Below are 27,623 nucleotides of genomic sequence, written 5' to 3'. Positions count from 1 at the left end.
CAGCCATTTGATACATTTCCTAATACTATGAAAATCAAAGCTTAAGTACATTAGCTAGCAAAAGAAACAACAATAAGTGAAAACATATTAAAGCCCACTAATAACCACATCTGGATTTACTAATAAAACCCACAGATCCTAGCTTTATTTTAAACAGGGAGTGTGAAAATTCTCCCTGGAAAAGGTCAGAATTTCAATCCCTTCCTGAAAAATTTTACACCAGAACAGCATCCTCTAGACTCATTCAGCACCCTTTCTTTATGATTTATTTGAAAATATTGTACACAAAAAAGTCATATGAAACTTTCTTTCCTGAATACTTAGTATATTTCTGCAGGCAATCTGTATCAGTTTTGCAACCACATTTTAATCTTATTCTCTACACAGCCGACTTCATTTTGTAACTATATTAGAGCAGAGAAAAAACAGCTCCTACAGCTCTAAATTGTAAACTTTAATTATATCTTAAATATCATTGCTGTGGAACTAGAGGAGGAAACACCTGTAAAAACCTCAACATTAAATAACAGGTAAAAATTACTTATCAACTAGAATCACAATATTTATAAGAAACCAAAGAATTTAGAAAAGCAATTAAGATCTGCTATAAGGCTCCTTTGTACACCATGAAAATTTACTACATTTAAAATTACAGTAATTGAACTAATAAAAGTGAAGCAAGTCAAACGAAGCCATATTTTAAATTAAACACAAACTGTGTCATTTGCTTTAATAAACTAATCTGATTTTAAACTATATGAGTGATGCCAATGGAAGAATAAGAAGTCCAGCTTGGTAAGTTTTCTTGGATCATTTTTCAGATGTTCAGCTTTAGTTTCATCTAGCACTTTCAGAGATGTGCTAGAAAAAAAAACATAATTTCAGCCTAGGACTTTTACACAAACGAGTTCCATTTGCAACTGCACACCTCCCCTACATTATCTCTGGAGGCAGGAAGTGTCTGGCCCCATGCTTGCTCTGGAATAAATCTACTCTACCAAACAATATTCAAATTATTAAACTTCCCAATTTATATGGTTTGAAATCGACCTGTTTCTCCATTTTTATGAAAAATATACTTGATTTTTTTGTCACTATTTAAAACAAAAATTAATCACATATTTGTATTCTAGGCAAATAAACACACTAAACACGTTGACTACTCTTAAAGAAGCAAATCCTACTCTCCTGTTGACATACGTTTTCTGAAAGCAAATATCTAATCACTAACAATTTTTGCCAAAAATAAATTCTCCCAAGAAATACTCATGCATTCACTTCTCGTGGCCATCAGTGCTCCAGAGGCAATTTAACTGCCCATTAAATAATGCCTCTGGAAAGATTTGTTGCCTGTGAACTGATGTCCCAGCTCTGGGAAGCTGCAGCTGAGGCGACAACTTTCCATCATCCTCCCTGCCTTTGCCTTCTAGTGGTGACTGCTCCAGCAGCTTGTGCTCTGCCGATGCTCGCCTTTGGTGCCTTCCCTGCGATTTACCCCTTCCATGTCCTCCTGCAGACTTCCAAGGAAAAAGGCCCTACAGCAGTTTGCATTTGTTACAGGTTCAGAAAATTCCCTGTCCGAACATGAAGGGTGGAAACCTGCCTAAAGTGAGGTAAAGCCTTGAAACAGCGCCAGCACAAGCTTCTCTACCCCCGAGAAAACCACCTCCCAAGTCTTAAATGGAAGTAAAGCCTTTTGTTTCCCCACAAATCAATAGTGCAGCGGCAAGTTACAAGTCCCAGGTAGGTTCGAGGCTGCCCTGGTTAAGCAAGCGCAGGTCACAGCATCAAAGGCAGCGCTGCGCTGACCTACAGGCTAAAAAGTGCTCGAGCCTCCTGGTTCCCAAACCAAGCCCTCTGGTCCCCAAACCGTTCCCTCGCTTCCCCCCGTTGCCCGTGGCTACCTACCCCTGCCTGCTCCCCCACACCCACATGGGGAAGCATCATGCTCTGCAGTGGCCCTAGGCAACTCATCAGCCTCACAGGCCAAGACTTGATTTTTGCTGTGTGGTTTGGTTAGGCTTTGTTTTGGGGGGCTTGGAATTTTTTTAGTTTTTAAGATTTTTATTATTATTATTTGGATTTTTTTTGTCTCAAAACGACACAATTAAATTATTTTTCATGTGCTGTGCTTTGCTCTCATCCTGGCTCAGCCCATAGTATTTTTTTCCCCTCAGACTTATCAGAAAAGATTGTTGTGAAAGCGTAAGGATCTGCAATGTGTTAGCCAAATCTTGCCCGTGAAGGTACCAAGGTGGTTTCGGCAGAGGTTACACTGGAAGTGTTCTGCAGCAGGGAAACTGCTCTGCAGGCTTGGCCGTACACAGCGCTTACAGAACCGGCTTTTACACTACAGTAGACTTACTGTAGCAAAATTACTATGGATTTAAAAAAGGACAAGCTAGTTTTCCCAATTTAATTAGCCACCTAATTAAACTGGAGAAGAAAATTACTTACCTTCGTTATGACTTTACTTTTGAGTAAAATTATAACCCTCTATGTGGTTATTAAGAATATCTGTACCTGGATTACACGGACATTTTCAGATTCACAGAAGAAGAAACTAAGCTTATTGCCCATCCTACTGATCCTGCCACTCCTTTTTGAGAATGAGCAAGACGTGTACGCACAAGATAAAACCCTCTCTAACTTTAGAAGTAGAAACATGAAGACATCTGTGCTTCAGCAGACTTCCCCGTTACAGATCTGACCACAGTTAACAAGGTCCCGAAGCACGCACATTTTTCAGTACTATCTTACCACGTATAATACCCTGACAAGAGGGGGGAAAAAAAGGGGTGGTGGGGGGTGGAGAAAAGTAAATTTCTGGCAAATGTAGGCTCGACTGTTATAATTTTGAAGAAGAAAAAACCCAACCCTCTTCTAATTTGGGAGGAAGTTCTTCTATCAAATATATTCAACCTAACTGATGGTTCTGTAAAGCTGCAGCCAAAGAAAGCGTATGTGTCTAGCTTAACTGTTTTGTTGTGACAAAATACCCACTTAACATATTTTTGTTACCACGTGCTATGCAATATTTACCTAACATATGTAAACAAATAATACATTAAAATGCATGCCATGTTCTATTTCACTAGGATTTCTGAATCAAAACAAACATAAAACTGAAACTACTCACATAGCTTTTTGAAAAATATTGGTTTTAATACACGGGACAAACGAGTAATAAATCAGCACTTGAGCAATGTAATTCAGACTGAATTCAATGCTACCAAGATAAGTATATCTGATGTTCCAGCTCTTTCTGGAAAACCAGACAGCTGCTGTTAAACTGCATTCCCTTTCATTGTTCAAATATATATGGCGTTAAGATCTCATAATTACATCCAGGACCAAAGATGATGCTTTACTTCAGGGTTCATTTTTATCCTTACAAAAAAACAAGCAGAAAAAAAAACAACCCAAAAACCTAGGCACATGCAAACACATGCTGATATATAGACAAACCCCTTCACGTGTACACCCATCATCATGTTTGGCATTTGCTGGTTTTGGTTAAAATAGAAACAAGACAACCAAGCAAATTCCAGCTTTGTTCCATGATTTCTCTCTTAAGCTGCACAAAAAAGTAACTGGTCTCCTGTCAAGATCTATGGCAGAAAATATTCTTTTGTAACCTGCAGATTGGACTGCAATGCAATACAAGCTGCTTGATATTTTTACCTGTATCAAAAAAGCACACCACCACATTGATAACTTATCACAGTTTTCAGAACATTACAAAATAGTTTAGTAATTCAGTTCATATAGGAGAGAAATTTGTCTAACGTGAAATTTGTTCAACATGGTAGGGTCACTCTTCTCTCATTAAGAGCTGTAGAAAACCGAACGACAGATTGTTACCCCACTTTTAAGATTCACATTAAAAAACACTGGGAACATGGTAACAGGAACTTGTTGTCCCCTTGGCTTACCACTATGGAAAAAGGAAAGTGGGTTTGTTTCGTTGGTGATATATTGCTCTATTTATTTTTAAGAAACTTGATATTCTTCAGGTTTGCATGTTCTTCACAAATACAAGGTTAGCGTACATGGCAGCATGTATCCACTCTGCCAAAAGAGAAGACCAAATATCACACTGGAACCCAGCAGGGAAGGGGCCAGTGCCAGCACCGTGGGAAGACGGACACCGACCTCCCCTAGACCCTTTCCAAGGGCGGTGGTAGGACCAGTGTCGCAGTCCTCTTGCCTGCAAGGACCACAGTGCTGCCGCCCTCCCTGCCCTTCTGAAGGCCAGGTGGAGATTGAAGGGGGACCTCTCTGCTCCCTGGCTTCCTCTCCAGACATGTGGCGCAGTGGCTGCACTGAAGTGAACCGCAATTAGAGAAATGCCAAAGTTCAGGTCATCAAAGTTCAACATGGCAGTTCAATCACATCACCAGCTGAAATGGATTAAAAAAAAAAACCAAAAAACAAAAAAACCCAAAAAACCCTACAAAAACCTCTGGAAGAGAGTGAACCAACTGGCACTGCAGACACAGAAGGGTGCACTTACATTTGACACAAAAGTTAGCACAACTCACAAGAAAAAAGGGGGGGGGTGGGAGACAGACTTACGCAGGTTGCAACTGTTTCTCAATTGATTTTGTGAAGGCTAGAAAGCTTAAAATAATTACGTAAACATGGTAGAGAAGATGAGGGTGTGAAAGAGGGTTCACTCACATGTGAGAGGGAAAGCATGTGAGCATGCGTGTCTGCCCTTAAATTCACAAAAAGAAATAAGAAAATCAGAGAAAAGAAAGATTTCCTGTCTCCATTCCTACCTTAAAGTCCACAAAGTTAGTGGACTGTAGCTTTTGTGAGGTTGGTGGTTTGTTGTTTGTTTGTTTTGTTTTTTACATTTTCAGATGAAATCCAGTTCTGAAGCTTCTGAATCAACCACAGATTTTGAAATGTATCAGGTCCGACCAAGCCAGCTAATGATCAAACCTACCAACGTTACAGGTCATGAGCACAACACATGCCCGAAGGGCAGCAATCAGTTGCCACACACACACACGATATAAAGTATTTTGCTGCTGGAGTTTGGCAGCTGGAAGATACGATATTCTCACTCATTCCTTTCTCTCTCTTCTATTGCTTCTTTTCTTGTTTTGTCTTACAGCTCAAGACCACCACCACTTGAGTGCCACCACAAAATCGCTAATATTTAATTCCTCTTCCAGAACTTCAGAAGTGCACTGGAAAGGCTGGCATTATAAGATTATTTTTTTTAAAGGCTTATCATAAAATCATTCAAATTGAACAAATATTCTTTCCTTGCTTGTAAATTATTAGATTCTATAAATAGCCACAAACCGCTACTACCTCCATGTGACAGATATATATCTCCTATATTTAAAGAAAAAAAGAACTGCAGTACTGAAATTTCAGTCACCACGTGCAGCACAATAATACAATAAAATTAAAAAAAAAATTGATAGGCTTACACAAAAACAAATTGACAAGTTATTTTCTTCCAACAGACAATACCTACCGAAGAACGCACAACCTGCAAGATAAATTCATTGCCTGGCAAGCATAGCAAAGACTACGTTTTGCCATAATTGTCAATTCTGTTATCCAAGCCAAAAAGTTGATCACTCAAGACTTAAAAAAATAAAATTTAATAAATAAATAAATAGATTAAAAAAAATTATGTGACAAAATTTCTAGAGGTAACAACTCACTTAGGCACCAAGCAGGCACACAGAGCTACCCCTGAGAAAGACAGCAGTCGTCACGCTGCAGCAGGACAGTGAAGTGACACCACCACAACCCCCTGAACTCCTCTGCTCTGCATTAGCAGGGATGCCCACACAATCTGTCCCCTATACCAGAGGGGAAAACATTCCTTCGCTCAGCCTTGTAGTTGTCGAGCACTAAAGCACTGTCCCAGCTCAACACGGAGGAAGAGCCGAGGGCTGGGCTTCTGTTTACTGTCACTCGTTTGAGACGCAGGCAGAGACACGATAATCCTGGCACGTGCATCAATGAAAACTCAGAGAGCAACTGCAAACCCTAAAACCAAAAAGGCTTCCAGCTACAGAACCTATTTGAAGCAAGTGAATGGTACACAAGAAGGTATCGTGGACCGTAGGCGAAAGACTCCAGAAGACCCTGAGGCCACAAAAAAACCCAAACAAAAAAAACCCAAACAAACCAGCAAAACACTAGCAAAAAAACCTCAGCCTAGCTCACAGGATTGCACAGGGTTTCTTCTAGGTAGCCAAGGTACTTCACTGAAGCAATCCACTCCAAATTTTATACCAATTCTTTAAACCTTCTGGGAGTTGCAGATACCGACATTTAACGAAAATAGCAAAGGAGCTCCACAACTGACTAAGAATAAGAGAGCGAGCTCTCAAAGAAGGAAATGATATGTTTGCAAAGACTACAATGCAACAGTTCCTGACTTTAAGCCCAGAGCACTCTCTGCCTGACTGCGCCCATTGCCCTGCAGAGCAATTACCAGTTTGCCAACTTCCCATCACTACCTCAAAGCCAGAAAATGATTCTACTTCAGATGGTGTTTCAGAGTATCCAGAATAAGGGTATCATTTACTTCGCTCTGGCAGGAGGGGGGCAAGGAAGGTGGGGGTGTCTTGAAAATGCTTTATAATATTATTTTGGCAAAGGGGAAAATTCAACAATATTGGTTGGTTTTTTTGTTTGTTTAAATACACGGACCTTGCATAATTGATCAAAATGTGGTCCTAGTGCAAAGTAATTGATACACTTCTTCCCTCATCTTTGAATTTTGAATAATTTTTTCCTTCAGAGCAACCATCTCTGTCTTTCAATGTCACCTCAAACAAAGTCTAAACCAAAGAAAAGTAGTACATACAGGGTAGACAGAATTATAAAGATATGAGGCATTCATTTCCCTATGAGAAGGTCATATCACCAGTCAACATGGGATTCCCCTTACATACTCCTCTGGATGAAGAAAACCTTTTGACTTTACTCCGAGCCGCAGGCTTGTTCACCACTTAGTGTTAGAAAAACATAAAATATTCAAGAAAACCCACCAAAACAACCACTGTGTTGTAGCATGGTGTGCAGACTCCAAAACAAAAAAAAAACCAACAAAAAAAAAAATTTCTTTGAGAGCATTTCATCTTACCCTAAATAATAAAATGCAGGAAAGGACAAAAAGAAAGATAAGTGGCTGCATAATTCTCAGTAACACTTTTTTTCCCAAAATGGGCGGGGGGGGGAAGAAAGACAGGGAAAATCCAGACATCTAGAAGCATACAATGCTGCACAGCAAAAACTACCTAAGAATACATCTTATCAGTGATGAATTGATGAGTTCAGACTTTTAAGTCAAAGTCCCTGACTCTTTGAAGCCCATAAATTTAGAGGCTGATTGGTTTCCAATTTTTGAATTGCAGAGATTTTAGTGAGCTTTTTGATAATGACTCAGTACTGCACTATTATACTTTTTCTTTTATTTACTTTCACTTGGGGGTAGTCTGGAAACCCCTAGCAGAGCACCATTCATTACTCAATCTTTTCAGAACCGGTATAATGAAATAAAGAATTATCAATTTCTGCTTTCCTTTAACCTTCAAGCTTCAAACTGTCACTGATTTCTGCCACAACCCTCTTTCATTCATTTTACTTTTCATGTGAATAAAAATGTATTTTAAGAAGAGCCAAGTGGAACAGTATATAACTGCCAGCTCCCTGATAGCATGATATTCACAATTTTTCTTAGAGAGGGATGGGATCTTGAAGAAGCTGGTAAAAATATGACAAAGTCTAAGCTTCTTACATAACAAGTAATTATGCTTTCCAACTATAGACAAAAATCCTAAAAAAGAAAAACCTTGACAAAAGGAACCATCCAGAACTTCCTTATTTGCACACCATGATTTAAGTCAATCTTGTATTTCTGAAAAATTGAATCAGGCACTCTGAGGTAGCTGCCGAGGTAGCTGATTAACGATAGTGTGTTTTCCACTTCACTGCCTGCCAGTGCCAGCTGTATGACAGGGAGGGGAATGCTACAGGCTTTTCATAATCTTGGTAATCAAGGTTAATATGAAATTTGCATACCACCTTGCTGATGAGTGGAAAGTTTCCTGGAAGAGCACTGAGGTTAAAGTCACATATATTTCATCAGAAATCAAGCACCGGCTAAAAATATTACATATTTATCTCAAAGTAAGTCTTCGTGAGCTTACAGCCAGTCAGTTTTCCACCCGAGACTTTTAGGTAATTAAAGATAATTTATAACATGGACTTATACAGCACACATTAACCTCCAAATCTTTCATTGCCTTTGGAAATGCCAAGCATCTACTAAATTTTTCGTCATTTTGCCCTAAAAGATATCCACTATTTTGCAGGAATAGTAAAAAAAGTCAAAATGCTCATCAGCGTCATTGACATTATGTTAATCTGTGGAAAGAGAATTACATGTCTTGTATGAATAGCAACACAGCTCCTTACAATATTCCAGTGCTTCAAGTACGACATTTCTACCCTAGTTTTGAGTTCACATCATACATTTAGCAAAAGAAACCCCAGACACAGTAGAACAAAAGCAAGCTACTCGCAGACTGTGATATAACAGTATACAAAGCAGTGGAAAGACAGCCTTGAAAAATGTAAACAACAGATAAAGGGAAGGAGTAAACTTAGAAAAGTGTGTTATTTTCTGAAGAGCTATGTTATTGCTAAAATTTCCTTTTTAAACATACAAACACTTTAGCTTCAAAATTCATCAAATGAATTTTTTCTTCAGCACGGGACTAAGGATGGAGCAATGTAAGTGATTGCTCAGACCCCACAGTTCCTTAGCCTGTAAAAACCAAGGCGTTGAAAGTAATTTCTTCTCCTCCCCTGCTGGAATGGAGTTCTCTGCATTTTGTGGAGGCAGAGCCATCTCTGCTTGCAATGGAGAAGTACGGCTTGGGTCACTGACTTAGACAAGGTTGACAGATTTTACCTGATTAATAATAATCTCTGCTATTTTTAACCGTAAAATATCTTTTATACTCATTTATCATATTTGCCCTTTTTTTAATGTAGCAGACCCCAAAACAAATTAGGTGTCTCCAAAATAGGATAATGAAAATTAAATCCACCAAGCTCGGAAAGCAGACAGAACACTATAGGGGAGAGGACGACAGCACACATCACCAACGTTTGCTTGCTTTCCCACCGCCGCCATTCCCTTATCCCTCAGGAGCTTCCTGTGCTCACGAATGAACCAGCTCTGGGTGGGAAGGCAGCACGTCGGGGCTAGCCTGCAGATCATGCCCTAGCAAAACGATGCCATGTACCAGCCTTGTCATTTCTAAGAAAAAAAGAAAGACCTTCCATGACATCTCCAGTACCTTTGGCGGGACTGAAAACCCGGAGGCTGCCACCGCAGCCGTGGCTGGGCTCGTTTGGGCAACACTCACTTTCACTCCGTCTACTATGCTTTTCCAGTTTGAAGACTGGAATGAGACAGCATTTGTAGAAGTCCTTTGAGAGCTGTAAGTGCTTTGTGATCTGCAGAGCTAAATTATTAAAATGTTGCTGGTAATCACTCTGCTGGAACATAATCTTTCTTTGTCCTCCCCGAATTGACAAACATCTCGGAAGAAATGAGACAGCAATGTGACAGATATGCTTGTGCACTTTCATGTTTATCCTAACAGTTAAAAAAAGATGGTGTTTTGTTTGTACTAACAAGTCTTGGAGAAGCAATAAAAGTTCATTACGAAAAAGCATTTCTCTTGGTAACTCTTCAATAAACTGCATAAAGAAAGTCTTTTGATTAAGTGCTGTCTAGCAAGTAACAGTCAGGAGAACACTTCAGGGTTTACAAAGCATTTCTGACAAGAAAGCAACATTGTTTCTATTTGGAGATATTTCCAAAGGGGTCCAATTTTCAATCATTAGCGATAGTGGTAAACAGTAAGACAGTCAGAAGTGCTTTTAAGTGATGAAAACTATGGAGGAAAGAAGGGAGAGGAAAGAAACAAACAGATGGATAAGCCATTTTGTCATGTATTAATGACCTAGGGCAAAAATTGATTATGGACAGTCACCTTAAATATTTAAAAGCCACAAAGTATTCTCAAAGGAGTTATTCCACAAAAGGAGTGCTAAAGAATGATGCACCTATACATGGAGCATTTTGGTGACCTATACTACCTATCAAACACAAGCTGTTGCAAGTTTAGGAGGAGAAGAAAAAAAAAAGGCTCTCTCTCTCAGTTTAATAAATAACTTAACAAATAACTTAGTTCTCGTTAATGATAAAGCTAGACAACCTTTTACTAACACGCTTTATCTCTGCTAGAATGAAATTCTAGCCACTCACCAAAACAGAAGTTCTAATTCATACTTTATTTCTGAGAATCCTTAGAAACTGGAAAAATTTAAAACACTTAATTATAAATTCCAATGCTAAGAAGTCTAAAAATATCTGTTACCCAGGGTTGGATTGAAAGGAGATGACCAGGGGAAAAGAGGCAAGAGAAATGGGCGTAGGGCTGGTAGTGGCAGATGAAGTTCGTTTTCATTTCTACAGCCAGAACGCAAACTTTCACAGAAACTTTCACAGAGTTTGACCAGACTGGTTTAGGTAGCCACAGAAGAGAAGAATGACATTTAGTCTGCCTAGGAATACAGAAACAAATTAAGTACACAGGCCTTTTGCCCTTTGTAGAAAACTTAACAGTGGCTTAGCAGTTCAGGCCAAAGGTCTACTTACCCTGCCATCTTTTCTTTAACAGTGGTCATAAGGAAAGGTAAGAACAGAGCAAGAATGCACACCACTTCTCTGTGCCCCCAAAACATTCTCTGTGCCTCCAGCTACTTTCAGCTCAGAGACTTACTGGATTTACTTGCCTAATTACTGATTTCCAATAGTTCTCTTTCAAGAACTTGCCCAACCATCTCCTTAAGCCTACATACTCCTCTTGGCATCCAGAACAGATACTTCTGACACAGACTGTGGTGGGTCTACAGCCTACTGTGTGACCCACCTCCGTTTGCTTCTATTCAGCCCGGTTCCCTCGCCAGATCAAAAAGACCCCCAGTTCTTAAACTGGAAGAGGATTCCCCTTCATGCCAGCCATGGTTTTACAGATCTTTATCACATTGCCCTGAACTGTGTCTTTTTCTAGGCCAGAGAAATTTAGCCTGCCTCTCAATCATGGCTACAAAACCGCTCTCCTCTGGCGCTGAACTCTTGCTCATGTCAAGATTGCCACAAGATGATGTTCATGGTCTCGCAACTCAACATCCAAGACTTACAGCAAGTTCCAACATCAACTGACTGGCCGCTTATCAGTTTTTCTTAGAATGTTCAAATATAACATTTTCTATATTCAGTTCTTATCTATTTAGTCAATCAAATTACACTATTCCCAAGCTTTACTAATCCAGTATGTCTTGGATATGATTTTAAGTCATTTTCTGCATTCCAATATATTTTAAATAAAATCCCTTAAAAATATTAGTCCTTTGGAATGCTTTCTCAGAGCTTCTTTGGATTTTCTGGATGCTACATAGCGCTTCCAAGGCTACAAATCATACAGAATCAAGGATTTCCATCTTATAAATAGGAATTGGCCTGTGACTCAGTTCTATGCAGTTCACAGAGGCTGTACATACTTCTATACTTCCCACTAGCGTTTCACTTGTTGCTTTCCTTTCTTAGCTGTACCAGCTGACTAAAGCAAATCAAATTCCCTGCTTTCCCAAACTTTTCTGCATGCAGCTGGCTTACAGTCTCACATGTCTGAAAGTTTAGTATAGTCATCTGATATCCAAAAAGGCAACAAATTCTTGTATTTCACAAGAAATGTGTTTCCTACCTTACCTGGCATATGGCCCAACACTATTAGTGAATCTTCAATCAATCTGCCATCCTCCCGTAAGAATTCTATTATAGTTTCAAGACCTTTTAGGATCAGAAAGGAAAATAAACTTTGCAAGATCTTTGAGCTTTTTAAACTTTTACAAATCCTATAAATCATCGATGTTAAAATAAGTAACAGATTCATTATCCAAATCAGAATTCACAATTCAGGAAGAAAATGATTTGGTTTTCTAGAGTTTTCACCGCTTTTTTAAATGGTCACACATCATTAGTCTTCCTGAACTGATAAAAGAACTTCTGCTTGGTGCAGTTCAATATTTTTGCTTGCTAGCTATACTTCCAAGTGTAGCCACCACTCCTAGCAAACAGGTATCCCAGCCAGCCTCTTTGTTAAACTACAGAGCCCTATTACTGTAAATGAAGTTTTAAAGAACCATAAAGAAACCAATTAATCCATTTTTTACAAGTTTGAGATTTATGGTTCCAAGTCAAGAGTTTCTTTATCAGTTTTCTGATCAAAGGTTACAAAAAACAGAGAGATGTTATATAAAACCAAAACTGGAAAGTCCATGGTTCACCTTGTAAAGTGGACCTCATGTGATTGAGCAAAGGATGTGACCCAGTAGGAGCAAAATTAATTTGCGGGGGGGGAGCGGAAACAAGAAGTAGGAAACAAAGGACTTTTGGGGGACAGTGTGCAAAAACAAACAAAATGACCACACACACACACAAAAAAAATTCAAAAAGTATGACACAGTTGGCAAGGGAAGAGAAGTGGAAAAACGCCGGTGACAGAAGCAGAAAGGAAGAGACAGCCCGCAGCAGTCGGGTAATGCCTACTGTGCAAAGCAGGAGAGAACTTGGGGAAATGAACAGGAGCATTAGACAAAACAACGCATCCAGACAGGAATAAACACCTTAACTAAAACAAATTAATGAATCACAGTAGTAACCGACATAGACAACAAAAAGACAAAACTCCCAAACAGCTACAAAGTTTAGACAACAAAAATCCCAAAATATTTTTCCTTTGAAGCAAACTTTAGGCAGGTCAAAGGTGGCATATTTCCAACGGAGTGATAAAAAAAGATTCCAGAACTAACAAGGACCAAAATCAAATCAGGTCCTCGATCCCAAGGGATTCTCTCTATCCAAACCCTTTTCCTCGACAGTTCATCCACATGTTAAACAAACAGAAGAGGAGATGCAGATGCCTTGCTAGCGGGAGAGAGAAGACAGACCGTATCATTGCAGGGCTGCTGAAACTTCCTGAGTGCAAAATATGACAACTGAGGAATCACAGGCCCCATGCTTGGAGAAACCCACAGGAATGGCCCTAATGTGTAATTAACATTAGAATTTCACGTCATACACTCTAGACAGGAGAAGCTTAAACCAGCGCAAAAAGCTCCCGTGGACTAACAGGAGCGTAGAAAGGCATTACCTCGCTTCTTAAAGTTCTTGAACCACAGAGAGGCTTAAGGCTGGAAGTGTATTCTGGGGGAGGTGTGACCAGGAGTTTGTCCTGTACGTGAACTCTTCTACAAGCTTCCACTGTTATCTGCCCTCAGAGACGGGATACGAAGCTAAAGAAAAGTTCGGTTTGATCCAGTAAAGCTAGTGTAATAAAGCATACTGTATTTTGTCAGAAAACAAAGTAGTAAAAGAAAGAAACAAACAAAAAAACGCCACAACAGAATAGTTTAAGAAAGGCAAGTAAATAGATTATTTTTATAGATAGATAGATATGTAGATATAGTGAGTAAAAAGAAACGTCAAGCCCATCCAAAAATGCAAAAGCTGTATCTATGCTGCTGACCAGTGACATGCAAAACCACTGTGCAAGTTTTGAACAGGAAGCAATAAAGCTTCAACCAGCACAGCAGAGCACCGAAATGCCGTTTAGGAGCTAATTAGCCAAGGTGCAGCGCTTTATTAGTACTATTAACAGCCATCCTGCTAACTTCCAAGTCACCATATGAGACTTCCTTGTAATGTAACCTGTGCTATTCAGCCCCTGCTAATCTCTATTCTCTTCCCTCCTTAAAAGCGAAGGAAATGGCAATGAAGTTGACCTGATTAACAAAGTACATGCAAACAGTTGTGCTCCGCAGTGATCTTTAGCAGTGACCTTGCTTGTACAGGCAGAGATCCAATTCCTGGGTTAGTAAAGAACCTCTTCCACCACATTATAATAACCAATGCACATTTCCCTTCAGCGCTACCTAAACTCATGGACTGACAGATAGATCAAAGTACCAAAATCACAAGCTAGAGCCCTACTAGAGCAAAGAACTCCTATGAGAAAAATTTAAAAAAGACTTCCATGCCAAAGAATAACTCAAAAAAAAAAAAAAAACCAACACAAAACAAACAAACAAACAAACAAAAGGAACAATGAAGAGCAATGTTGTCTTTGAGACCTCAAAGAACCACCCACTTAAAACCACAAAAACACCAACCCTGTTCATGCAAACAAGCAGGCGTGCATGGACAGCACGCAGGTTTCCTCTCCTGTTGATAAAAGCAATTGTGCAAGTCGTACATAAATCACAGCAGGTTGCATTAACAGTTCTCCAGTCCTATTCCAGATTTATTTTTAATTTAAAAATAAACTGTGTTACACATTATTTCAATATTCTGCTGGATAACCGAGCAAGGGAAAGAATGAATTTAATCGCAGCCTATAGAGAGATAATGTGAAGGCTATAACGTAAGTGAAAAATGGCCATGTTGCTAAGATAAGGCCCCAACCACCAATCTCATTGTCAAGCCTGGCCATCTGTCAGCAGAAACCTGATTTACTGCATATAATACTGCTATACTTGATTACTACTATACTGCTATAAAAGGCTCCTGGTTTTTAAGCGCACCAAAACCTACTTTCTAGCAACATAAAAGGGTTAATAAAACACCTCCTTAGAAGCCAAGCTTTATGAAACCAGGTTTCAGAACTTTAAATCAAATTTCACCCAGTTTCAATGTCACTGATAGATTAAATTCCTTTATAAATACAAATATTAAAAACAGGGAAGCAAAAACTGAGGAAAAACATAAAATGATAGTAAATTACACCAGTTTCCACCTATAAGTAAGGCTGCTTGCACTGATGCTTGTTTTTTATGGAGATTATTTGGATGGTGCCCAATTGCAAAGAGCTTTAGAAAAGGCACTTTAAGAAACATTCCTACAATACCACTATTCAAGAAAACCATTAATAAAGAGGCCACTCTGCTTCATTTGCTAACTAGTCCGGACATCCCAACTGTTTGCAAGAGCACTAACGACCTGAAACATCCTTGGACAGGGGCCTGTAAGCACTACATACAGCGGTGACATACAACCTCATGGTGTAACAACGCCGATGAGTGCAATCCAACTCTTCCCCCTCCTACAAGCCAGGACAAAAATGCCTGTGTATGAGATTCATCCTTCACATCAAATACCCACTGAGCAAAACAGCTGCAGGTACTTTCTCAGGTTAATCAAACAAATCAAATAACAGCATCTAGTAATAACAAGATGATTTTTCTCTCTAAACAACAGCCCTAAGCTGCAGGTGGTTTTGTCCCATAGCGAGCAAACAGGAGAAAAGCACGTCCTGAGCAGCTGCTCATTAGGTGAGCACCACTCCGCCTGCACAGCAAATGAAGCAAATGTCATGTGGAAAGAACCACAGTTTACGGTCATGTAATTAGACACAGTAACACAGGCACATCCAAAAGAGGAGGGAAGACAGGTACAAATTACAGTTGCACAGGCAATTTATTTCTGGGAGTTTATAATTTTTGATGTTCCTGGACTTTAACCTTACCATTTCTTTTAATGAGGCTTGTTTCCAGCTTATTTTTTTCCTATTAGAGAGTAACAGATAACTTTGAACGATCATCTCCTATAAAAAAAAAATACCCATCCCCAAATAATTATTTATTCGGAATGGACACTGGGAAGATACTCTATCAGAACAGACCAAAACGAACACAAACTGTACAGGACCTTGTCGTAAACATTATAGAGCAGTGAGATTTTATTGCAAGCTTACCTGATACTCGTTGGGCCAGAAAGTGCTGACAGCCAACTCCGCTCGAAGCCAGTCTTTGCCAGTGGAGCTGGTGACGTTCCAGATGGGGTTAGCCAGCGGCCCTTTGTTCACCCTAACCAGGATATTCAAAGTGCCCGGGTTTGCTCCATTCTTGCTGTACAGAAGGTAGCTGAAATCGATGCAGTGAGTATCATTTTCTTTCATCGTTGGAAGCTGGAGTCGCGTCTTTTCTCCAGGGTCGTGGTCTGAGGAAATCACTATCATATATGACCCTACAGAAGGGGGGGGAGGGAGAAAGGAAACAAAACAAAACAATAGTAAGGAAAGAGATAAATGCCAAAAAACTGATTTTTCAGCTGTGAAAATGGATGGAATGCAAAGGTTTTCATATCCCAACATTGAAATAGCAAGAAATCCAGCACGTTACAAAATGCCTGGAAACATCACTGAAGCAGTATCTACAGAAGACATCTCGTATCTCTGAGGACTTATCTAGATGCTTCCACCTACAAACTTTTCTCTCTCCTGTTTTAGGATCAGATAATTGGAAATAGGATCACAGATGGACTGAATAAAAATAATGAGAGGAGCAAAGGATCATCGTTATTCTGAGGTCACTGAGGCCAAAATTCTCCCAACTTGCTCCACAGGTTTCCTGAAAATGAAAAATATGTAATAAGGTCCACATTCCTCAGTGCACCTTTATCACACCTTTCTCTTCCCAGAAAGGGAGGCAAGACTTGAATTTTAGATACATTAGCAAGAGAAATAGCTCACTTAGGGACACGAAGCCACATTTGTCCTGAAAAGTTGGGTTTGGTGCTCCATTTGCCAATGGATTTGAGGAGATAACAGGAGTCTTGACAGCTGGAAGAGAGTCTATCTTGCAAACTTATTTTACGAATATACAGAACACAGAACAAACTGAGCCTGTCTATCTACAAAGGCAGAAAGCAAAAATCAGATGTTTAAACAGGTTATACAGGACATAATGCTGAAACAGTTTGTCCTGGTGTTCTGCAGAATGGACAGTAAAGACAGGGCTATCATCTGTCCTAGCCCTAGAGCACCCCCACTTCTGCAAGAGCAACAACTCCATACCAGGTACTATCTAGTGAATTAACCCCATAGAACAAAGCTTCTGAGACATAATGTGCCAGGCAAAACCTTACAACCAGGTGAGAAAATCTAGCTCGCTATACAGTCTGAATCCTTGTCCCAGGAAAGTTTCATAAACTAAACTTACCTACCCTCCTGGCTAATGACTCCAGAAGCTTCATGTTGACAGATTTTGCGCTTCTACTTCTAGTCCTAAAGAGCCCTTCCTCCCATGAAGGCTCAGATGAAATCCATCAAAAATACAGTTCAAAAATTAGCCTAAATTTGAAGAATCATAGATTTGTGAGCTTTGTCCAAAAGAGTAGCCCCACAGAAGTTCTGACAGTATGTACATGAATTAGCATTTATTGATGGAAAATCTTCTCTGAAGTATGTATTTGTATGAACTATTACCATTCTGTACAAGAAGTTTGTCCTTTGATTTTTATGCAGCAAGGAACTATCATGTTCTAATATGTCCTAAATAGTTGCATTAACCACCCTGAAAATTGTTGACAAGCTGTTGCTCAGAGGAAGAAGAAAATTTATGTATATGGATTAAGTCATCTGTGTGACATGCTAATTTACTGATCTGTAAAGATATTCTGTGCTAAAAAAAAAATTGTAACAAAAGAGAAAGCAATACTATAGAATGAAAGCATCTCTTATTAAAGTACAGTACCAGGATCTTGATTTTTAATACTACACTTTAAAAAAAGGGTTTAAAGAAAACTCCACTATAATGTAACATAAGCACCTAGTTAATATTTAGAATTATATGCAGAATCCATTATTTGATTCATTTTTTATTAGAGAATGTGGCAAAGTATCAGTTTCTGATCATCTCTTCATCATTAATATCCATTTATAAAGACACAAAGGAATCCTATTATACTATTTATGTTTGCTTTTATTAAAAGTCTTCAATGATTATAGTATAGAATCAATTGATAATTTCATGCGAGATGCTCAAAAATGTGTTCCTAAGACCATGTTCACTGGTGTGTAGTTATTATGCCCCTTAACCTTAGAATAAACTTAATTAGTAATAAGCGTGTTCGCAATCTCTGTCTTAGTAATACATATGCTCTTACAAGTGCCTGATTACTCATGATCAATAGACTACAGAATAATATTTTCAAAATTTTTGGCAATAAATACTACGCATGTGGCCAGGGAAAGTTGTATGCCAGCAATTTGGGTGGGTTTTTTTTCTACGTGAAAGCTAGAAAACTAAAAAGGAGCAGTGAAAAATGACAAAGACTGCTTTCCATTACAAAGACTGCTTTCCACACTGTTAGCACAGATTCTCCATAGCCACTTACATTGCCTCTTAGCCTATCTTGCAAATATTTCTAAGCAATAGACAAAAAGCAACTGATTCTTTTCTACACAAAATAAACATTATCATTTCTAAAGCTAAGATCAGGAAGCCGATAAACCCTCCAACTTCTTCTGAAGGGAGTCTGTGGGGGGAAGGAAGGAGTAGAATTAAAGAACTGAGTTTTGCAGAATTTTTGAAAAGTCATTTCTCTCAACTTATCTCAAGATAAAAACATCGGGGAGGAAAGAAAAACACAATAAAATTATAAGAAATAAACTAGATGTATTTCAAGATCCTGTTCCCATACTAAGATAATCTGCTGCAGCCTTTGGAAGCTCCAACATACCTTTTTCTGCACATCAATACATTTTATAGTGCTCTATTTTTTCAACCTCATTTTTCATCATTTAAAAATACTTAGCAGTAAATTTGCATACATCTAGCTACATGTGTTAGTCCTACAGCATTTCATGAAATGCTTTAGACAGCATTTATAAACCATTTGTCACAAAGCCAAAGCATCTGTTCAGCATCTTGCAAACTACTTCCCCTCACCCCCCTTTTTCAACTTAAGAGGCCGTATCCCATGAATGTACACAACCTCACTCCTTCCTCAGTTGTCTATCTACTCCAACAAAAACAGAAGCCAATGCCGAAGTAAACTCTACATCATATTTATATTTTTGAAAAACACAGAAAATATTTTCTTACACCTCTTGGATAAACGTCATTCTTTATTTGTTAAGAAATACTATGTACTAAAGTAGGATTGAAAGAGGTGGTGGGTTTTTCCCCATTTATACATGCTTATATCAACTTATGTCAAAACTTTAAAACCTTATACAAAACTTTAGCCCTAGATACTCTCTTTACAGTTTTGTTTTGGTTTTTTTTTTTTTTTAAACAAGCATTTTCTTTAACATTGAAAGCTGTATTTTGTAGTATTATGTATGGGGCACAAGCTGCTGCGCAATCCATTAAAACAAATGAGGCCACATAAACATGAATCATGGAAATTATAGAAAAAACAGGTTTTGAAACAAAGATTTATAATTAGATGTCCAGCTAAGTTTGATGTAGCACAGTGTTGATGAGAACGAGCTATAAAGTTTCAAATTTGAAAGGTACCGGCTAATACTAGACACTACTTTTTTATAAAGCAGTGCCCACTGCAAGAAGGATCACAGTGGGGATGCAACCCTAAGAAAATATGGGCTCACAGAATTAGCACCAAATGCTCCTTCACATACCAAACCAAATGTATATATTTTGTAAGTGTCATTAGGCATGAAGTAAAAGAATTAAATAAAACCACTGCCAGATTTTCCTTTAATTTTTAAATAATTAATTAACTACAATGCATAGGAACTGTGCTGACATGAGACAGTAATTTATAACGCTATCCAAATAAATGTCAAAATGTATGTGAGTATTAAAAACAAGACTTTAAAGTAGACTCCAGCGTACATTTCGATATTGGCATACAGAGATCCCAAAAACGGACCTGTTCTCGCATACAGCTGCTGTAACACTCAGCTGACCATGTAAATGGGCAAACAGCATTTCTAGTTAAGTAAAAATGATAAAACATAGGCATAACTGCATATGAAAAAAATCACACACAGAGGAAACAAATCTGCAATACTGCATTATTACCAAGCCAAAAGTTTTCAATTAATAGATGTATTTAATAAAGGGACGACAAAGCAGCCAAGTGGCCACTTTGTGGAGCTAACCAACAGCTTGGATTATTATTAGTGGCGATATCAGCACCGTACAAAAGCAAGAGGTGCTAAACAACCCTCGGCAAACCACTTGAAGCAACAGGGAACACTTACCCAGATATTTAATGTTAAAACAGAGGAATAACAAGAGGACAGGCAAGATCACAAGCTGGATGGCAAGATATTTTTAGACTTGGCAGAAATGGCGAAGCATAAGTGAGGTAAGTGCTCACGAACTTATCATTCCCTAAGATCAACTACCTATTTGATATTTTCAATGAAAATTTACAGTAACTGTTAGAGCTAACTATTCACAACCGCTCTCCAGGCTGGAGCAGGGGAAGAAAGTGAGGAGGAAGGAGCAGCAGAGACCAGGCACTATGGACCGACTGCAGCCCAGCTCCCCATCCCCCTTTGCTCAGGGTGGTGGGGAAGGGAATTAACTTAATTTTTCCCCAAGGCAAGTTTTGCCCATGAAGGTCAGTAATTGTGATTTCCTAGAGAAGTTCTCTCTCTGTCTGTGCCTCAAGCCGTGAGCTTTTTTGTCTTGTTTTCTCCCCTTGTGCTGTTGAGGAAGGGAGTGAAAGAGCAGCTGGGTAGAGGGGTCTGGCCAAGGTCAGCCCACCACAGCTGCCAAAAAAAAGTAAACAGCAGCAGTTAAATAGTTTTACCTAACTGCAATTAGATACTGCATATACTAGCTGTTTTATTAAATCCCAGAGGAGACAGGCTCTGTGACTTCAGCCATCGCTATTGGCCTAACAGATCAAGCACGAGCAGGTGTAAAACATGATATACACCTACCTCCCTTGCAGACAAGAAAGGAAAAAAAAAACCAAAACAAACCAAAACACAACTGACCTGTGCTGTTTCCACTAAGATTTTATAATAAGGAAGTTAGAAGTGAGTTGCCAAAACCAAAGTGACAAAAAAAAAAAAAAAAAAAAAAAATTATCTGTATTTTGGGCAATGAAGAAAGAAAAACTTAACATGAAAGAGCAAAAGTTCTTTTTTTCTCTTCTTACAATACAGAAATAGGAAGTTTTATCTTTAGATGGTGCTGGAAGAAATTAGATGTGAAAAGTATCCATACTCATAATCTACACCTGGAGAAAGAGCCATTCCTCTTGACTATTCCTTTCATTGTCTATTTTCCATCGTGCCCAAGCCCAAAGTCTTTAGTTACTCCGGCAGTAGGGCTGTCACAAAATGCATCACAACTCATCAGTAACATTTTTCTTGAAACATGTAGTTTGACATTTACGTTGCTTCACCCTCCTTTCAGTAATTCCCAGAAAAGTCTTCCCCATCTTTACGAGTTTACAATTTTTAAATCTCACAAGGAATGTTCTCTTTCTCCCAACCACACTTAAGTGTTTGATTTCTCCAAAGCGAACTCCACCCTCCCATTTTTGCTTCTCTAAAGTGTCTTCTGTTTATTTGCCAGTTAATAGCTCCCAATACTATTCCTGATGTAAAAGGTCAATACAATTCTCTCCTGAATAGAAACATCAGCATATGAAACAGCTAGATAACACCGCCTCCTAAGCCTTTATCCAGTTCATGTCAAGAATTCAACTTCAGAATTTGACTTTCAGGAAGATTTTGATGCTTATTCAGCACTTATTCATGAACCTGCTAGAAGACATCTACATAGGTATGGAATAAAAGACATCAGACTTTTCCTTAGCCATATTATTAAATATATCTGCATATTCCTCATAGCTTTCACTATGTATTATTTATTTTGGTAAGCATTGAACTTGATGTCCCAGCTCCGTGGCAAGGACAGATCATTTCAGAATAAATTCATTCCTTAACTAATTACTTGTGGAAACCTTAGTTTTTTTCCCCTACTGAAAACCAAGCTTTCTTATCAGCTCATGGGTGATTGCAGGTAAGAAGTCATGCAAATATTTAAAAAAAAAAAAAAAAATTCCTTAACTAAAATGTGCCTGCTGTAACGTACCACCAATGTGGCAGATCAGTTTCCCGATCAAATTATTTTCTCTCACTTCCTTGCTCCCTGAAAAACGGGCTTCTATTCGAAGTGCGAAACTTGTAATTTTCAGCAGGCTGGTCTTTGATTCCCACAGATCTTCCTTCCTTCAAGTAAGTACTAACTATCAAACCATCTCCTTTTCAAGGGCACACTGGTACCTCCTCCACCTGTTACTGTGCTCCTTCAGTTACTAAGGCATGATATGTCACCTTCAGGTGAAAAAATAATTCTGAACGTTCTGAATTTCATATGCAGCCAGATTTCTGGCTACAGAAGTGGATTTGACTTTGCAGTTTGCTGATGGGGAAAAAAAAGCACTGATACACATCCCACTGTAGCAGGGAGTAATGTGAAGATGCTTAAACAGATTCACAGATCAGGTAAAAAGAAGGTTTCCCTGTAAAGTCAAAAGAAGGGATTGTCTTTATTTCATGGCCGTGTCAATGACATGACACGGAGCATCAAGGTACTTAAGCGCACTATCCTAAAGCTCAGGATTATGTCACCTTTTTATTTCACTTTTAATATATACTATATAACATTATTGGCCCCGATTAGGTCTCAGGCAACCTTTATGAGAGACGGTGGACAATGAACTCACACTGAAATACAGAAATAGGCTTGCAACTGGAAATAGACTGCAAACAGAGGAAGCTCAGAAACACCTATATGAATTCACAGAAAACTTACATTTCCCACACACTAGGATTTATGCTTATTTTATTCTTCAGAGTATTATCCCTCTGATCATTTCGCAGAGGGCCCTTTACATATATTTCTACAATTTGCAAGACAGGATAAAATCGCTAATGATAAAACCTCAAAAGCTATTAACTTTTTCTTCTTGCAGAAAGGATACTCTTTTCAAAAGAAAAACAAAGCCAGTGAGTAAACTAAATATACTCCAGGTCAACCTCCATCTCCTTAGGTTTAAGAAAACCTCAAACCATTATAGCCTATTCTTCCTCTTTCTCCTTCCATTACCCAAAACACAGTGAATATCTACCACCCCAGGACAGAGGAAAAAAAAAAACAACGTTACAGAAATTAAGAAGAAAAACTAGAGACAATATTAACCTTTCTAATTTTAATGCCCTGCCCCATCAGTTCAGTTTCATGTCTTAAGGTGTGTATCTAGAAATAAACATAGAAGGCACTATAATCCCACTTAAAATACATTACTTGACACACACACGAAACACACAATTATCATTATATCCTGATTTGCCTGTCAGTCAGCTGCTTTCATAAAAAAAAAAATAAATAAAAAATAATTTTATTGCTGTAAACACCACAAGAGTTCTCCAAAATTTCTTTCAACGCTTACGATTCAGGCACAGTAACAGTGGTTACAATTCCACACATCTCACTCACTTGCAGTATTTTTTTTTTAGACTCAAATTGTTGAAGGTTTGATTCGATTTCTTAACAGATTGTCAAAAAGGAAAGGGAAAATATCAGGTTCACCAATTTCAACTTCACCACATAGCTCACTGCCAATGCACCGCAACTCAAATGCAAGTCAAGACAAGACTCTGAATTTACTACGAATATTAAAAACAAGAACAACAACAAAAACACACAGCACAAAGACAGGGAAAATTTTTCTGGAGAATGCAATTAATTTTTTTTTTCTTCTACTTTGCAAAGATAATGGGAATTATTAAAATAGCCAACCCAAAACAGGTCATTAAGCTACGCAGTGTCAGTAAAGGCAGAGCACTCATTCAAACAGAAACTCAGCCTAAGGGACTGCAATAGTTCATCAGGTTTGCACAGACATTGCAATATCACATGATGAGAAAAGGTGTCCTGCCCTCCAGCCTGTACTCGGTGATGCCAAAAGCACTGCACTATAGCAAGGTCATGCAACTGGGATTCCTCCATTTTCCACACCCACAGAGGTAAAGCAACAAGGAAACAGCTTGACAAGGCAGCACAGGGTAAGAGTGATCCAAGCAAAGCAAATCAAAGCAGCACCAGGTCAGCTACAGAATTAGTACCATGGGCACCACAACAGTTTACCAGTACGAACACCTATGACACCACTGGCATGATACTACTATCACTCATGACTCATCTATTCCAGAACAATAAGGAAATGTTTGCCAATTAAAAGAAAGAAAAAAAAAAAGGAAAGAAAACAAAAGTTCAAAGGTATGCCAGTATTTGGAGCAAGTTGTGACTGAAAATCACTCCGCAGGCTATAAGCATCTACAAAAGTTCTGTTCCCCTTATCAACATTTTACATATGAATAAACATGAAAAATATACACTTTTGAAGTGTTTGAATCCCTAGTTTTCTCATACATAACACTAGCTTCCTGTGGATTTGTTTGTACCAATGCAGAGAAAGAAAACATGATGAGATACCAGTTTCTGAGGTATGATAATTTAAGTCTTTTCACCCTGATTTTTCTTGTGATGGATCTTTAGCAAACACATAGGCCTTAAGCACTCCAAAATCCAAGAAGGAAAACTGTCAACAACTGAAATTTGTAAAGGAAGCTTGCAGCATCTGTACAAAACAGCATTTATCTTCCAATGTGCTCCTTTGAACAGTCTCTTCCAACAAAGCATTCAGAAAATGACATTTGATATGGAGCATCAGGCAAGCTCATGAAAGGACAGTGCTACTGAACAGTAAGCTGCATTTAAGTAACCGAAAGGCACATGCAATAGTTTCATATTTATTTGGGAATTACGCGAGGCATTTGGTCATGAATTTGTCAGATCAGCATCCATGAGTGGATGGCTAAGATAAAAGTAACAACAGCTCCGAGTTGTCTGAAATCCTGTTCTAAAGCCATAAACGTCCCACAGGTGGTAGCATGGTGACTGTAGGATGCTCTTCAGTCACCCGGTGGCTGATCCGGCTGCCCAAACAGCAGCGTACATTGGTCCAGCTATCTGCCTGGAAGAAAATGTATTTTCTAAGCGTGAACATCAAGACACTTCCACCTCTAGAATAATACCAACTTGGAATGAAGTTATCCAATCGGGACATCAAATAACCGGGTACCATTCCCGCCTGCACAGCCTAACGTCGGCAAGATGTTGCAACGTGCAGCTGCTCCCAGAGGGGCAGCTGATGCCACCAAACCCAACGGCATTCTGCACCTCCTGGGGAAAATTCAGTCCCATGAGGACACAGACACCTACAAACAGCTCCAACAACTTCACTGTACAAAACAGAGGTGCAGAAAAGAGCTGAAAGCCATTTTGCTTCACCCCTGCTGCAAACTGCTCTGATATGACTTGGCTGGGTACGACGAGCAGTAACGTGCAAGCAGATATCTCCCTGCGTGTTAGTTTTGTTCCACCCTGTTCTTGTGGAAGACCTTCCAGGATGAAAGACTTGTGCTGGCCATTTTGTGTACGACACCGTATCATCACCACTGCTGAACATAAACCGATCACCCAAACAGAGCCTGAAGCCAAGGGGCATTTAGATTTCTCACATGCTGATTAGGGACACACATTGAGATCTTAAGCAGATGGAGATCAAATTAACTACTTCCTCTGCACGGTATTATTTATGTGGAAAGAAATTAAAGAGAAATTTAAAAGTATTAAAAGCACTCTAAGGCAGACAATCTTATAGAAATTCTAAGTGCTGAGCATTTGCGCAGGTCTTTATGGTACCGTGTGTTTGCTACGGCACACAAAAATGAGTTCACGCAGAATTCACAGATGTCAGCCAAGGTGACCTGAAAGCTCGCTGCTGCCAAAACACACAGGGGTTTTCCTCCCAGCATGGAGATACACCCCATGTCCTCCTCCATCTCTGCTCATCAGACCCTTGCGTGAGCCAAATCAACACACAAATCCAGCGGAAAACGATGCAGATCTCCTGTCCCCCTCTTTAGAGAGGCAAGGGGACAGCAAAGTTTGATTTCTTCCCAGGTGTGAGAAATGAATTGACTCCTGGAACAGCCAAACAAAATACCAGAGTCAGGTCAAGATACAAGAGGAAGCTGGAGCTGCAATGCCTACATAGACAAGAGGGTAGTTAAAAGTTAAAAGTAATAGTTTTAGTTAAAAGGGTAGTTTTAGTTAAAAGTAACTTCTTTCAAGTAGCTGGAAAGTCTTCTAGAGAAAGACAGCTCAAAAATAGCTTTAGGATTATTTTCTCTTCATTGCCTACTAAAAAAAAAAAAAACAAAAAAACAAAAAAAAAAAAAACAAAAAAAAACCCCTGCAAACTCTTTAGGTATTTTTCCCTTCCTAAGTGGCATTTAGACTTTAACTGAATGGGAAAATAGAATTTCTGAAGCAGTATTCACATTCAGAGTGCCTTTAACACACTAATGATTCTTCCAAAAGCAACAGTATTTAAAGTGCATTGAGAAGATGCTTACTCCTATCAGCTTAAAACACTGAAATTGAATACAGAAATTAAACTGGTCATTCCCTAGGTGAGCATGTGACAGCAGAAAATAAGAATTAACAATCTGCTGAGAATACCACTCCCAAGGATCACCAAGAGTTAAATAAAGGCTCAGAAGCCATAATCATTTCCAGAGGCAACAGCAGATTACAATTGTTATCACAGAACTTTCAGAAGAGGAAATTATATGCCCTGTATTTCTTGAAAGTAGTCTTAGAATTCATTTAAAGCATAGGAGGGTAATAAAATAGTTTCTTTAGAGTTTTTTTGTTTGTTTGGTGACTGGAAGAATATTCATTCCTTTATTTTGGACCCCTTTTTCTTGGCACCAAACAATACTTTTTCCTGCTACAAAAACAATTTTCCTCAGAACACTGCTTAGTGCAACAGCAACCTGCAGAATCATCTTTTACTTTCATATTTTATTCCTTTTACAGGTGTAAGATCTACACTTAAGGAGCTGTATAGCCCTCTGATTAAATGCACTACATGGATTAAGAACCAACTACTGATACGAGTTACCACTGATAAGAGTTTTGAAAAACAATATAGAACGATATTTAAATCATGGAAATAATACTTACCTATACATTCAGAAGACAGATCTAACAGCAAATTGTTGCCTCTTCTTCAAAATACCACCTGTCCTCCTCTCTGAAGTGCATACCTTACTTTGTAGTGATTCATGCTCCAGTTGAGAATAACCATGAGTTACATCTTTATGGTTAAAGAAAGTGTACCCCCGCTGATGAGCGAGACCGGCAAGCTGGTAACAGCAGATGAGGAGAAGGCTGAGGTACTCAACACCTTTTTTGCCTCAGTCTTCACTGGCAGCCTCTCTCCTCACCCCTCCCGAGTTGATGGATGGCATGAGGGGGACCAGGAGGGCAAAACCCCTCCTGCTGTAGGAGAAGATTGGGTTCATGACCTCCTGAGGAACCTGAATGTCCATGTCCACATAAGTCCATGGGACCTGATGAGATGCATCCCAGAATCCTGAGGGAATTGGCCGATGTAGTCGCCAAGCCCCTCTCCATGATATTTGAAAAGTCATGGCAGTCAGGTGAAGTCCCTGGTGATTGGAAAAAGGGAAACATTCTGCCCATTTTCAAAAAGGGTAGAAAGGAAGACCACTGGAACTACCGACCTGTCAGCCTCACCTCTGTGCCTGGGAAGATCATGGAACAGATCCTCCTAGAAGCTATGCTAA

At 39.0% G+C, this 27,623-nt stretch overlaps 1 protein-coding gene across 1 annotated transcript in view; it reads right to left on the bottom strand.

Annotated features, from left to right (window-relative positions):
* Positions 1–27,623, bottom strand: part of PTPRK (protein tyrosine phosphatase receptor type K) — a 384,122-nt gene that overhangs the window by 258,711 nt on the left and 97,788 nt on the right. The window contains exon 3 of the mRNA XM_009644374.2: positions 15,876–16,147. Within this exon, the coding sequence (XP_009642669.2) occupies positions 15,876–16,147 (272 nt within the window). The remainder of the gene's footprint in view (positions 1–15,875; positions 16,148–27,623) is intronic.

Source organism: Egretta garzetta, unplaced genomic scaffold (assembly GCF_000687185.1).
Source record: "Egretta garzetta isolate BGI_Z169 unplaced genomic scaffold, ASM68718v1 scaffold397, whole genome shotgun sequence".
Taxonomy (NCBI): domain Eukaryota; kingdom Metazoa; phylum Chordata; class Aves; order Pelecaniformes; family Ardeidae; genus Egretta; species Egretta garzetta.
The sequence above is the reverse complement of the archived record's forward strand: the minus strand, read 5'-3'. Positions and strand labels throughout refer to the sequence as shown.